This window comes from Panthera leo, chromosome D1, assembly GCF_018350215.1.
Source record: "Panthera leo isolate Ple1 chromosome D1, P.leo_Ple1_pat1.1, whole genome shotgun sequence".
NCBI classification, from domain to species: Eukaryota; Metazoa; Chordata; class Mammalia; order Carnivora; family Felidae; genus Panthera; species Panthera leo.
The window spans coordinates 73,235,970-73,250,738 of NC_056688.1; the positions used below are offsets into that span (position 1 = coordinate 73,235,970).

The following is a 14,769-nucleotide window of genomic DNA, read 5'->3' on the forward strand; positions in this document are numbered from 1 at the left end:
TTCTTTTCTTACATCTCATTACCTACCAAAATCTTACCAATTTTATCTCCTAAGTATTGTTAATCAGTTCCCTCCTTTTGCCTTCATCACACTCATTATCTTTCACTTGGACTACTATAAAAAACTTTCCTAAATAATCTCCCTAAAACCAATCCTGCCAGAAGTAAATCTAATTTCCACAGTACAGCCAGAGTAATTTCAGCTCAGGACTCAGAAACAAGTCACTCAACCCATCCCACCCCTTACCCTCAGCTAAAAAGGGCTAGAGCAGGGGTCAGTAAACCTTTTCTGTAAAATAGCAATTAATAAATAGTTTAGGCTTTGCAGGATATATAGTATGTGTCTCAACTACTCACTTCTAGGATTAGAACACAAATGCAGTTATAGAAAATATATAAACAAATGGGTGTGGCTGTGTTCCAAAATTATTTATTTACAACAGAAAGTAGACTGGATATGGACCTCTAAGCTAGAGGATAGAGTAAAACTCCTTAACATGGATAAGGTGGTAACTTATGTCCGGGTATCTCCAACATCATCTGCCAACCTTCACTTCACACTCTACTCTGTTACAGAAGTGCTTCTACTTCCACATATGTATCACACCTATGTGCTTTTATTCACATGTCCTTCCCAACCATCTTCTTCTAGCTAACCCATACTGTTGACTTGAACTAGGCAACCTCCCTTCTTAGAGGCTTTCCTTGGAAGTCTCAAGTTGGAAGAAGTGCCCTTCTCTGATCTCCCAAAGAATCCAACGCATACCTCTATGCTACACTGAAATTTTGTTTAAATCCATCACTAGTTTTAAGTTCCTGGTAGGTGGGGACTAGGTCATCCATTTTCGTAACTCCAGCATCTAGAATATAGTAAACATTCACTTCTTTTTTAAATTGAACTGAAGGTTCCTCTTAGTAATAAAGCTGAAGTGAGGTGAAGTGCTGACTCAAGCAATATTGAAAATTTCTGTTAACAAGTTGGGTCAGAAAACAAGTCATCAAACATCAACATCAAGAATATTGTTTAAATCGTCCTTCTAAAATATTTCATACAATACCACACTAATATTTAAGATAGAACAGAGACAAGAATCCTTAAGTCATCATGCCAAAAGGTGTATTAAGACTTACTTCAGTTTGCAGAGCCAGGTCCACTTGGTGGTGGTAAGAATCTAAAAGTTCGTCAACAGGGTATCTGAAATAAAGAACAGTTACTGTGGCTGAAGGATACTATATACAGAAATGATTGTTTTATTCACCAAAATAATGGTATTCACATCCAAAAGCAAAGTTTGAAAACCTGGAATTAATGCTTTAGATGCCACACCTTGTCATGATCTCCTTATAAGGTTTTTCTATTTGATGCAGATGTTTGTTTAAATCCACCGGTGTTTTATCATCTTCTGCCTAAAAAAACACATATACACATATGTTTACCAAAAAATAAAATCCGTTCTTTGGGTTTGTTTTTTGTTTTTTTTTTTAGTTTTTATTCATTTATTTTTTATTTTATTTTATTTTATTTATTTATTTTTTTGAATGTTTTTTTTTTTTTTTTAACGTTTATTTATTTTTGAGACAGAGAGAGACAGAGCATGAACGGGGGAGGGGCAGAGAGAGAGGGAGACACAGAACCAGAAGCAGACTCCAGGCTCTGAGCCATCAGCCCAGAGCCTGACGCGGGGCTCGAACTCATGGACCGTGAGATCGTGACCTGAGCTGAAGTCGGACGCTTAACCGACTGAGCCACCCAGGCGCCCCTATTCATTTATTTTTGAGAGAGAAAGAGAGAGTGTACAAGCAGAAGAGGGACAGAGAGAGATTGGGGGTCAGAGGATCTGAATGAAGGGAGCTCTGTGTGGACAGCAGACAGTCCAATGTGGAGCTCAAACTAACAAACCGTGAGATCATGACCTGAGCTGAAGGCAGACACTTAACCTACTGAGCCACCCAGGTGCTCCTCTTTGGGCTTTCTATTACCAAATTAAACATGGTTAAGTGTATGACAAATTCTTGAAACTGCAGTGATTTTTCAGAACAGGTTAAAATATTTTCAGAATTAAATACTATTTATAACCAATCAGGGAAACAAGTACATCAATATTCTGAAAAATCTGTTTTATAAATAAAAAAACATAAATGCTTTTTAGTCTAGTTTTTGATCTATAGGCAGCTCCCAAAGTAAAAACTACTTCTATTCTACACAGAAAGAATAGAGAGGTTTAAAACAAAACAAAACACTTTTAAAGATATCTGACAGCCAAATGAAGGTGGGGTAGGATCAGATGGGGAAGAGATCATCTGAATTTCTGCATTATTTTTTCTAATGATAATCAAATTTCCCCCCAACTTACCCCCAATAAATAAGGTACTGGTCTCTTCTACCATAAGTCTTTACTATGCAAATATTCTCAAGAATATTATTCCTTAAGAAACTGAAAAGAGAAGTTACTAATGATTGCTAAAATGTACTGAATTTTGTGAAACATTTCACTTGGTTGAAAAATATCAAACACAGGAGAAAAACCTAAGAAAATAAACAAAAAGTAGAAATGACTGCTATTTTTCTATCCAAAGTTCTACCAAATGAAGAGTAATTCTCTTTAAAGATTAAAATTCATCAAATGTTTTTGCCTTAACTTCAAAAGAAAGTACTGCATTTTAAAAAGAGAAGCAGTTTTCATTTGGTGAAAAATAATGTATTTTTCTTCCTTCAAACCACATTTAGTATTCAAAATCTTTCCTCCTTCCTCATTTCCCTTTGACCCTAATGTTTTCATTCTTGTGTAAAATCATTACAAGTCAACTTTTATTTCCTCCACTTTGATTTTCAAATATGCCTCCAGCTTGGAGTAGTAGGCTACCTAAGACTCCATGATTGAAAAGCTACCCCAATTTGTTGAAAACCCTTGTTGTGGATAAAATCAGTTCATCATTCCAATCCATTCACCAGTCCAACCCAGAAATCTTGGAGAATGTACAAATTGCAAATTGGCTAATTAGCAGAATTACTCAGAGTCAACCAAATTCAATTCAGTTATAAGGTACATACTTACTGTTCGGGCCAGATTTTGGCACATTGCACTGAAGGTCAAAAGTTGTAGTTTAATCTCTGCGTCCCATTTCCGGCAGTTCTGAATATGTTCATGACTTCCAAGGCAATGATTACTATTAAAATAGATTAATTATTCATCAATGTTATTCTCAAACTAGAAATTACAGAGGTCTGGGGCGCCTGGGTGGCGCAGTCGGTTAAGCGTCCGACTTCAGCCAGGTCACGATCTCGCGGTCCGTGAGTTCGAGCCCCGCGTCAGGCTCTGGGCTGATGGCTCGGAGCCTGGAGCCTATTTCCGATTCTGTGTCTCCCTCTCTCTCTGCCCCTCCCCCGTTCATGCTCTGTCTCTCTCTGTCCCAAAAATAAATAAAAAACGTTGGAAAAAAAAAAAAAAAATTTTAAAAAAATAAAAAAAAAAAAAAAAGAAATTACAGAGGTGAGAGTAAAATATAACTTGTATCTGCATCAGAAATTGAAGAGAATGGTAAAATGTAGAGATAGTTTTTTAACCAAGTGTGAGCATTTAAATAAAAGAATAATTCTACATGGACAGAGTCACAATAAAGAAGAAAGATGAAGGTAAAAAAGAAAATAAGAGAAATAGGAACAGGGCATTTTTAGTAGCTGAAAGTAATTAAATCTGTAAAATAACTAAACTGTATATGCTAAATTACCTGGTTCAGAAAAAGATTCATACAATGACTATTTCAAGGCAACTAAAAGGAAGTCACAGCTGACCACTGTGTGAAAAGTAATGGCCCATGCTACATAAGGAAAAAATACGTGACTATTGACTCTTTCCAGAAAGTAAAAAAAACTATTAAATTCACTTATCAATGAATTAGCTTTTTTCCCCATTTAAGACTATAAGTTTAAGGGCAATACCATGTCTTAATTGTCTCTGAAATCCCTCCACGGTCTTAGATACATACACATCTTAAAACAAAGTATATCTCAATATAAGTTCATGGATCCAATCAATTCAGCAGGACCCAACATATTTTTGGACTACAAATTTAACTTGAAATTTTTCAATTTTAACCCCTTAAAAATGAAATTTCCAAAGATGTTGTTCAGTAGTTAAGTAAATAAACTTACTTTTGTAGCACTTCCTCTTGACCACAAACTTTCAGAACGTAGCTGCCAATATCTACTTGATTCAAGTCATCATGTACCCAGCAAAGGGCTTGCATTATAATGATTTCTACAGTAGAACTCACTGTAAAAGAGGCATCATTTTCATTTTGCTCGTTTAACTCTATACACTCATTCAGAATGTATTTATCATCTAAGAGAGCACTATACAATAGAAATATAATGTAGGTCACATATAGAATTTAAAATTTTCTACTAGCCACGTTGAAAAAAGTAAAAAGAAACAGGTGAAGCTAATTCCAACATGTTTTATTTAACCTAATAAATCCAAAATATCATTTCAACATAAAACCAGTATTTAAAAATTACTGAGACATCTTATTTCTTTTCAAATTGGTTCTTTGAAATTCACCGTGTATTTTATACTTCTAGCATATCTCACTCTATATTAGCCATATTTCAAGTGCTCAATAGCCACATGGGGCTAGGGGTTACTGTATTTGATTAGGGCAGATCTAAAACTAAGAAAGCCACCTCCTATTACAGACTCCTCCAAAAAGGATGACATTTAGCAGTATCTAGCAAACAATGATTTAAATCAAATCATAAGAAAAAAAAAAATCACCATTTTAAATGTTTGATATTTGCTGGTAAATTTTCTAATGTAAAATAAAAATACAGCAAGTAGGAAGTATTCTTCAATTATCATTCTTGACAAGAGCTATTTACTAAGATTATAACACATTAAAAAATTAAAGTAACCTTTTAAAGTAACCTATTTCTGGGCATCTGGGTGGCTCAGTTGGTTATGTGTCTGACTCTTGATTTCAGCTAGTCATGATCTCACAGTTTATGAGATCAAGACCCGCATCAAGCTCTGTACTTTCAGCTTGGGTTTCTCTCCTCCCCGCCCCCCCCCCCTTCCTCCCCGGCTCTCCCTAAATAAATAAACATAAAAAAAATAATAAAGTAACCTATTTCTATACTTAGATCTCTTATGTTCAATTTAGAAGACAGTTATTAAATTCAAACTTCACGAAAATCAACAGCTTGGCAGAAAAAGCCATAAAATATCTAATAATATCTACATTTCTGAACAGTCAAATGTACAGTAACATTTATTAGTTGGACACACCTCTACTATAATATGGTTAAGTTTCTTAACAGAGATGTATATTATAAATGTGCACATTTACAAAGAACCAAACTACAGGCATTTCAGACATTTTCTCAAAGTGTAATCATATCTTGAGACATCAAGTCAAAATGTGATACAAATTAAAATATTTGCTATCAATGTTTATTATTCAATCAAGGGGCTTACTGACCTTTTTTCCTTCAATTTTCATATTAATTCTTACAGCATATGGATTTAAACAATTCCCCAAACCAAAATTTAAAGTATGTTTTATAAGAATAACTCTTCCTTTAGAAACTAAAAGAATGATTATCATAGTTGGCTAACATTTTTGTTTCAGATTTCTATTTTTTCAAAGGGGCTTGAAAAGTACAAAGCTACAAAGAAAAGTATCCAAATATTGGACATATTCGTAATCATAACCATTATAGAAAAAAAATGGCATCATTTGTAAGTCAAAGTGCTACAGAAATATAGGACCTTATTCTACCATTGGAATTCCATTAAAGCAATATACATCATGAGAAGCAGTAAATTATGACAGAAAAGTTCCTACAGACTTTAGGATACATTTCTAGAAAGGATATCCACATCAAATCTGGAAGAGAGAGTTAGAACCAAAGGAGAATTATCTTCTCCTTAGAGGAGCTTAACAAGATAACTGGAATTTCAATTTCACTGACAGCTCTTTATAAACAAGTATTCTTCTTGCCATAAAATGGAAAAAAAAAAAAGAACTGGACTATAATTAGCCTTTCAATCTCATGCTTTGGGACCTTGGCCACCAGCCACCAATTAACCAAAGTTACTCAGCATTTTTCAGAGAAATATGCAGTAATAGAAGTAATAAAGGTAAACTGTTTTCCCACTAGTCTTAACCAGAAAACTATGCAAACGTATGCCAATTTTTTGAAAAGGATAACTAATGAATATTAACTATTTTACCACACACACACACACACACACAAAATTCTTTTAAAGTGTATCTAATGATAACAAGGTCAAGAATAATTCAAACTAACATTTTAAACATTTTCTGCCTAATCAAAGCTAAACAAGATAGCTGGGGAACTACAAACGTACCATCACATGTAAAAGTAACTGGTAGTTGAAATCCTTCAATTTCAATGGAGACCTTCACGCTAGCATTTTCTCCACATATGTTTCTTTGTACTGTAACTGGACTTAACAAATAGCCTGGATTTGTGCAGTGATTGGTATATGGAAAGTTGGTCTTCAATCTGTTCACAAGAAAGAAGAAATCAAATTACTTTTTTTAAAGCTGCATTTGAGAGCCCTAAACACAAGTTTTCATGCTTACAGCCATTCAATTCAGTGTCTTTGTCCAGTTCCAGAGCAGCTCATGAGAACTGTAATGAATGGACCCAGTCAAACTCCAAATACTAGCGTTTGCCTTTTAGATAAAAGGAATCCAAGAAAAGAGATTAAGTACTGTCAGGACATCTTTGGTAACATTAATCAACATTAACCAAGCACACACTGGATACATGCCATTTTCTGCTTCAGTTTTTTTTAATACAGTATGATTACACAAAATGGTTCATTTTTAATGAATCCACTGAGAATATAGGCAATGTAGCCCTCAACCACAATTGCTACAGAGATAAAAAGTTTGTTTTTCTTTTAAAAATCTTTTTTGGGGCACCTGGGTGGTTCAGTCAGTTAAGCGTCCAACTCTTTTTTGTTTGTTTTTCATAAAGAGACAGAGACAGAGCGCAAGCAGTGAAGGACAGAGAGAGTCGGAGACAGAGAATCTGAAGCAGGCTCCAGACTGAGCTGTTGGCACAGAGCCCAAAGCGGGGCTTGAACTCACAAGCCGTGAGATCATGACCTGAGCCAAAGTTGGATGCTCAACAGACTGATCCACCAGACACCCTTAAGTGTCCAACTCTTGATTTCAGCTCAGGTCATGATTTCATAGTTCATGAAATCAGCCCTGTGTAGGGCTCCGCACTGACAGCATGGAGCCCACTTGGGATTCTCTCTCTCTCCCTCTCTCTGCCCCTCTCCTGCTCATGCTCTCTTTCTCAAAATAAATGAATAAACTTAAAAAATTTAAAAACTGTTTTAAGGCCTTTTTCCTATATATTTTGGTTGTTAGACAACAATAAAAAAAAAAACATAATTGGTTGTTACAGTGCTATGAGGCCTTTATTCCCTCAAAATGATTTCTAGAACTTAGCATTTGGAATGGCAAGAATTGCCTGTGAAGGTATTCACAGTAACAACATAGCTTAAGTTGAAATAAATTCACGATTATAGTGTATATGGTTTTTCTCCACACAGCACCTCTGTTATCAGAAGACAAAGGAGAATTTGATGCCTTTTTAAAATCTGTAGCCTTCCTTTAACTGACTTTTTTCTGGAGGTTAGAAGACAAGACCCAATTGTATTGTCTGCTTTTCATAGGATTACAAATGGAATGAATGCTGAAGGTGTATTTATTTCTGTAGCGATTAAAATAATCAAGTCATAGAAATAGAATAAAATGGCTTGAGATGACAAAAAGAAAAGGGTCAGGGGAGGCAGCAAGTATATCTGCGCAGCCTCTAGAGCCAGACAACCTGAGTTTAAATCCTGATTGTAACTACTAACTAGGTGTGTGACCATAGGCAAGTTACTGAATATCCCTGTTGCTTCCAGCTTCCAATTCTACAAAATGAGGATACTACCACTACTAACTTCATAGGATTATTGTGAGAATTATGTAACTTAAGTTTATAAAACACTCAAAGCAGTGCCTAGTAACAGAGGTGCTATAAGCATCTTGTCAGATAAATAAGTGAATTAAAAAATCTGTGTTCTGCACTATGGCCCTCAGTGCCAGAAAAGATCCAAAATTAGAAAGAAATGTAATTTAAAAAAAGCAATATAAGCAATAAACTTAAATTGATATTGGAAATGCACCTTTAGATGTCAGCACAGTATCTTTAGATGTGTGCTTGTTGCCAAGCTTACCTATCTGCAATACAATGTGAAGACCTTCATAGGACCTTGTCTAAGATTCTTGTTTCTCATTTACTAGGTATTCTCGTTTTCTACAGTATAAAATAGATGCTCTCAGCAAATCATGTAATTAACTAATACATGAAATATTAGAGAATTTTGTCTATATCCAAGCAAGACTTCAATTTTCAGAAATCCTTAAGCATGATGAAAGGACAATCAGAAATTCTAATAATAGCTCAGAAAACAAGAATTTATTAGACAAAATAATGAGAAAAGTTGCATTCAATGAACTTGACTTGGTAGGGGGAACCCTTCATTTCCTTTCCTTAAAATGAGTCTTTTGGATACACGTACACCAATGTTTACAGTAGCATTATCTACAGTAGCAAAATTATGGAAACAGCCCAACTGTCCATGGATTGATGAATGGATAAAGAGGTGTATTCCATACAATGGAATATTACTCAGCCATAAAAAAGAATGGAATCTTGCCATTTGCAACAACATGGATGGAGCTAGAAAGTATTATGCTAAGCAAAGTAAGTCAGAGAAAGACAAATACCATATAAGTCCACTCATATGGAATTTAAGAAACAAAACAAATGAGCAAAAGGGGAAAAAAGAGACAGAGAGGCAGACCACAAAAAAGACTGTTAACTACAGAGAACAATTTGATGGTTACCAGAGGGAGGTGGGTGGATCTGTGTGTTAAATAGGTGATGCTGAGGGGCGCCTGGGTGGCTCAGTCAGTTAAGCGTCTGACTTCGGCTCAGGTCATGATCTCACAGTTCGTGGGTTCAAGCCCTGCGTCGGGCTACGTGCTAACAGCTCAGAGCCTGGAGCCTGCTTCAGATTCTGTGCCTCCCTCTCTCTCTGCCCCTCCCCCACTCACGCTCTATCTCTCTCTCTCAAAAATAAATAAATGTGAAAACATTTTAAAAAAAAATAGGTGATGCTGACTCAGCAAATAAAGAGGACACTTGTGATGAGCACCAGCTGATGTATGGAAGTGCTGAATCACTATACTGTAAACCTGAAACTAGTATTACACTGTATGTTAACTGGAATTTAAACAAAAACTTAAAAAAAAAAAAAAGAGTCCACGGGGCACCTGGGTGGCTCAGTTGGTTGAGCGTCTGACTTCAGCTCAGGTCATGATCTCATAGTCCATGAGTTCGAGCCCCGTGTTGGGCTCTGTGCTGACAGCTCAGAGCCTGGAGCCTGTTTCAGATTCTGTGTCACCCTCTCTCTGCCCCTTCCCCACTCATGCTCTGTCTCTCTTTGTCTCTCAAAATTGAATAAGTATTTATAAATAAATAAATAAATAAATAAATAAATACACACACATACATACATACATACATAAATAAAAGAGTCCTTTTTTTACACAGCAATGTGAATGTACAGTAAAGCCTTGATTTGCAAGCATAATTCATTCTGGTAATATGTTTGTAATCCAAAGCACTGTATATCAAAGTGAATTTCAAGAACCACTGGCTCAGTTGTGATCATGTGACATTTGGCGTCATCTACTACTCGTACTGCAAGACATCACTCATTTTTCAAGTTAAAAATCTATTAGAAATATTTGCTTGCCTTGTGGAATACTTGCGGAACAAGTTACTTGCAATCCAAGGTTTCACTGTACAGAACATCACACATTTGTACATGTAAAACTGGTTAAAATAGTAAATTTCATTTTACGTATGTTTCATCACAAGAAAAAAACTTTTTAATGAGTTCTATCTCTGGTTGACAGTATGGAAAATAGTCCAGAGAAAAAAACAGTAATTCTTTTTTTTAATAATGTTTATTTATTTTTGAGACAGAAAGAGACAGAGCATGAGCAGGGGAGGGGCAAAGAGAGAGGGAGACGCAGAATCCGAAGCAGGCTCACAGAGCCCAATGTGGGGTTTGAACTTGTCAACCGGTTGCTAGATCATGATCTGAGCCGAAGTCGGACACTCAACCAACTGAGCCACCCAGGCGCCCCAACAGTAATTTTCTTTTTAATGTTTATTTATTTTTTTACAGAGAGAAAGAGAGAAGAAAGAGGGGAAGGACAGAGAGGGGAGAACAGAGAGGGTCCAAAGAGGGCTCTCTGCTGACAGCAACGAGCCCCGTGGGCTCGAACTCACAAACCATGAGATCCTGACGGGAGCCAAAGTCAGGTGCTTAACTGACTGAGTCACCCAGGCACCTCAGTAATTTTTTTTCTATAAAATTGACATTCTTCTATTCTTATGGTTTTGTTTGCTTTATCAAAATTGGGGGAAAACTAAGATGGTAATAGATTCCTTAAAGTTGGGGGGTTTTTTTTGTTCTGTTTGTGACTACACTTTTAAACATACAAAAGCAAATTAATAAATTTATAACTGCTGAATAAATTACTCAATATAATAGACCATGTAAGATATTTTTATGGACACTCTAAACCATATATTATAGCTTGATATTCTTGAGTAATTACCTATAACGATTATTTTTTTAAGCTCTGATTTTCCACTAATATTTCCACTTCCCTGTTACCATGAAAGAAATGTCTTCGTTTGCTGTTTAACGTGGCACTACAGTTCAGGAAATTTAGATGCTTTAGGGTTTATTTTCTTACTATGTGCCCAATCAAGCTGATGTTAGGTACAGACAGAGCCAAATTGTGTAAACTCAGGCAGGAAGAGACAAAAATGAGGGTTTTAAAAGACAAAAATAAAAAATAGGGCTTTTAACTGAATAAACACTACTTTAAGGGCACCTGGGTAGCTCAGTCAGTTAAGTGTCAGACTCTTGATTTTGGCTCAGGTCATGATCTCACAGTTCAGGAGTTTGAGCCCCAAGCTGGGCTCTGCTCTGACAGCACTGAGCCTACTGGAGATTCTCTCTCTCCCTCTCTCTCTGCCCCTCCCCTGCTTGCACTCTTTCTTAAAATAAGCAAACTTAAAAAAAAAAAAAAAAAAAAAAAGGAATAGACACTACTTTATAGGAAAGGAAAATCAGCATTGTTTAGAATAAAATTATCTAAATGCAGAGGTAAAGTCCTCGAAAATACACAGGGAGTCCTTAGGATCGAGACACTACTGTAGGATATAAATACTAGATCTGAAATATATAGGGAAAAAAGGAACCAGCAGGCTACTTAGAATGACAAGTGTGAAGTGTAGCTTCTCATCCTATCATGCTAGGAAACCACAAATGAAGCGGAAAAACCTTTGGTATCTAAAATTCTCTAATAATTTTCTCTAGAACTATGTAACTAGCAGATACAGCAAGCTTTGTCAACTATGATAAGTGGGAAAAGGAAAGAAAACAGGAAATAAAAACCAGAAAAATGTAGTAGTAATAATAAAATGTGCTGAATCACAGCATTATAATACTTTAAAAGAGATTCTTTTTTTTTTTTTTAATGTTTGTTTATTTATTTTGAGAGAACACGCGAGCAGGGAAGGGGCAAAGAGAGGGAGAGAGACAATCCCAAGCAGACCCTGAGCTGCCAGTGCAGAGCCCCATGTGGGGCTTGATCTCATGAACCACTGAAATCATGAGCTGAGCTGAAACCAAGAGTTGGACACTTCACTGAGTGTGAAGTGTGAAGTGTGACTGAGCCACCCACATACCCCTGAAAGAGTGTTTTGGTTTTTTCTGGGGTTTTTTGTTTTGTTTTGTTTTTGTTTTTAGAGAGAGAGAGAAAGAGAGACAGAGTGTGAGCAGGTGAGGGGCAGAGAGAGAGGAAGACACAGATTCTGAAGCAGGCTCCAGGCTCTGAGCTGTCAGCATAGAGCCCAACACGGCGGGGCTTGAACTCACAAACCAAGAGATCATGACCTAAGCCAAAGTCAGACACTCAACCAATTGAGACACCAGGTCATGAGACCCAGGCGCCCCTAAAAAAGATTCTTGATATCACTAGTCCAACTCTCTGATTTCGCAGAAGAAAAAAAAAGGCTTAGAATTGGCAATGTACCGGAGTCTGTTATACAAGTCTGTTATACAAGTAATCTTAACTGTAAACAAGTATCATCTTGACAAATCTTTCACAGCTAAGTTAAAATGATTAAATGAATCATTTTAGATTTCAAAAAGTAAGGAGTTAGCTATCTAAGAGCATAAATACTTGTTTAAAAATTCCAGTGCAGTAATGACCATACTAAAAAAATTAAGAGCCATTAATTTCTTCAAGGGACATCCCCTGACCCCAACCTCCAAAGTCACAGGGAAAGAGAGGAGCTTAGAATAAGGCTTCAAAAACACGTCTGCTTCTGGGTGTCTGGGTGACTTAATCAGTTGAGCGTCTGACTTGATTTCAGCTCAGGTCATGATCTCACCGTTCATGAGCTTGAGCCCCACATTGGGTTCTGCGCTGGCAGTACACAGCCTGCATGGGATTCTCTCTCTCCCTCTCTGTCCCTCCCTCTCTCTGTCCCTTCCTTGCTTGCTTGCTCTCTCTCAAAATAAACTTTGAGGGAAAAAAAGAAAAAGATAAAGAAAAGAAACACCTCTGCTTCTGGAGCAACTAGGTGGCTCAGTCAGGTGAGTGTCCACTGTTGACCCAGGGTCATAAGATTGAGCCCTATGTCAGGATCTGCGCTGACCAGGGAGCCTGTTTAAGATCACCTCTCTCTCCCTCTACCCCTCTTCTCCCCAACTCTTGTGCTCTCTCTTTCTCTAAAATAAACAGAAAACAAAAACACCTCTGCTTCTTACTTCTCTGAAATACTTGCTGTAATCACACACTTACTAATGGAAACGAAATTATAAAAAGAAGTCATTCTCTTTTTAGTTCATCTGGGGTTTCATATTACATAAGCCATTTGTGTGTGTGTGTGTGTGTGTGTGTGTACACATATGCGTGTGTATAAACAAAAATAATCATTTTAGCTGAGTAGCAGAGTCTGTGTAAATAACTCTAAGATTTAAATGGGGGAAAAAGTTAAATCTCAGCCTAATTTCTCAACCTGCAAAGTTTAAATGTAATTGTCACTCAAAACAATCTAACAGAAAGCATTACAGGCTTGTTTAGGGAGAAAACTAAAGGAACTAGATAAACACATAACAGATTACTTCAAAATGATTATGGTAAAAGATTATTTCCAAATTATTAACCACACACACATATGGTATAATGACATGAAGGCATAGGCAATTTCTAATACATGTAATTTGCATACTAATGTATGCACCCAAATGTCCATTTTAAATACCTACTGAAAAAAAGGATTTTAAAAATCCAGTTAAGAGTAACCTTTGCAGGTAATAAAAGTGGCTGTATTGATATTTTTCTTCTTTTTTTCCCCTAAAGTATTCTAAAGAAAAGAAATGCTGGTTAAAAGGTAACAAAGGTAGAATTTTAATAAAATATTACCAATGGTATAGAAAATCTAGTTAATAAGTCCCTTAAACATTAAAATGATGTATATACTCAAAAATGATCTGGGAACCCCAAACTTTGCTTTACTTAAACCAGACCACACTGGGGAAAATACTGAATTCATAGTAAATCCCTCCGTGGTGATCTACTTTCCCTTCTTCTGATAACAGATCTCAACCCCTCGGCCAGAATGTTTGTTGTTCCACTCTCTCTTTCCATGAGATTTTTCTATCTGGTGCTGGCTGACAGGACTCCCTTTCCTCTCTGATATCAAGACCATTAGAATATGAAGGTGAAGCTATCAGTGGCTATATTCCCCTGCCTTCAAAACTCCATCTGCAGTAGAAGAAAATGAAGCCAACATACATGGAGGAAGGGCAGCAAGAAGGATAGGATGAAAATGGAAAGGAGAGTCCAAAGGGCGGGGGTTATCAATTAAAGTGTGTGAATTCCTAGATCTTGCTGTCATTGAGTTCTGCCACATCCTTCCTCTTTCTGCTATATGGGTTTGCAAATCAATACATAACCTTTCTCTTTTTTTTAAGTTTATTTATTTTGAGAGACAGAGAGAGTGAGCGGGGGAGGGGCAGAGAGAGAGGGAGAGAGAGAATCTCAAGCAGGCTCCCACACTGCCAGTGCAGAGCCTGATGCAGGGCTCAATCGTGAGATCATGACCTCAACCGACACCAAGAGTAGGATGCTCAACAAACTAAGACACCCAGAGGCCCCAATACATAACCTTTCTTGATTTAAGCTAGTTTAAGATGGGTTTCTAGCACTCACAACATAAGTTCTGACTAATACAGTGATATAACAGAAAGAAAATAAACTGAATCAGAGGCAAAGGAGACCTGACTCTGCTACTGTCTGAGTAAATTTTGGTAGGTAACTTCTCTGAGCCTGTTTCTTCATCTATAAGAACTATTGGCTATATTTAAGATTAAAAGCATATTTTAGAAATGCATTTTTCGGGGTGCCTGGGTAGCTCAGTTGGTTAAACGTCCAACTTCAGATCAGATTATGATCCCCTGGTTGGTGAGTTCGAGCCATCAGGTTCTGTGCTGACAGCTCAGAGCCTAGAGCCTGCTTCGGATTCTATGTCTCCCTCTCTTTTTGCCCCTCCCCTGCTCACGCACGCATGCGCACTCTC

The 14,769-nt window shown here is 36.8% G+C and overlaps 1 protein-coding gene across 1 annotated transcript in view; it reads right to left on the reverse strand.

The window, feature by feature from the left end:
* Positions 1–14,769, reverse strand: part of PIK3C2A (phosphatidylinositol-4-phosphate 3-kinase catalytic subunit type 2 alpha) — a 118,184-nt gene that overhangs the window by 47,482 nt on the left and 55,933 nt on the right. Inside the window, exons 4-8 of the mRNA XM_042904174.1 lie at positions 6,371–6,528; positions 4,153–4,273; positions 3,056–3,167; positions 1,327–1,406; positions 1,131–1,194 (exon numbers count right to left, since the gene is read on the reverse strand). Of these exons, the coding sequence (XP_042760108.1) occupies positions 1,131–1,194; positions 1,327–1,406; positions 3,056–3,167; positions 4,153–4,273; positions 6,371–6,528 (535 nt within the window). The remainder of the gene's footprint in view (positions 1–1,130; positions 1,195–1,326; positions 1,407–3,055; positions 3,168–4,152; positions 4,274–6,370; positions 6,529–14,769) is intronic.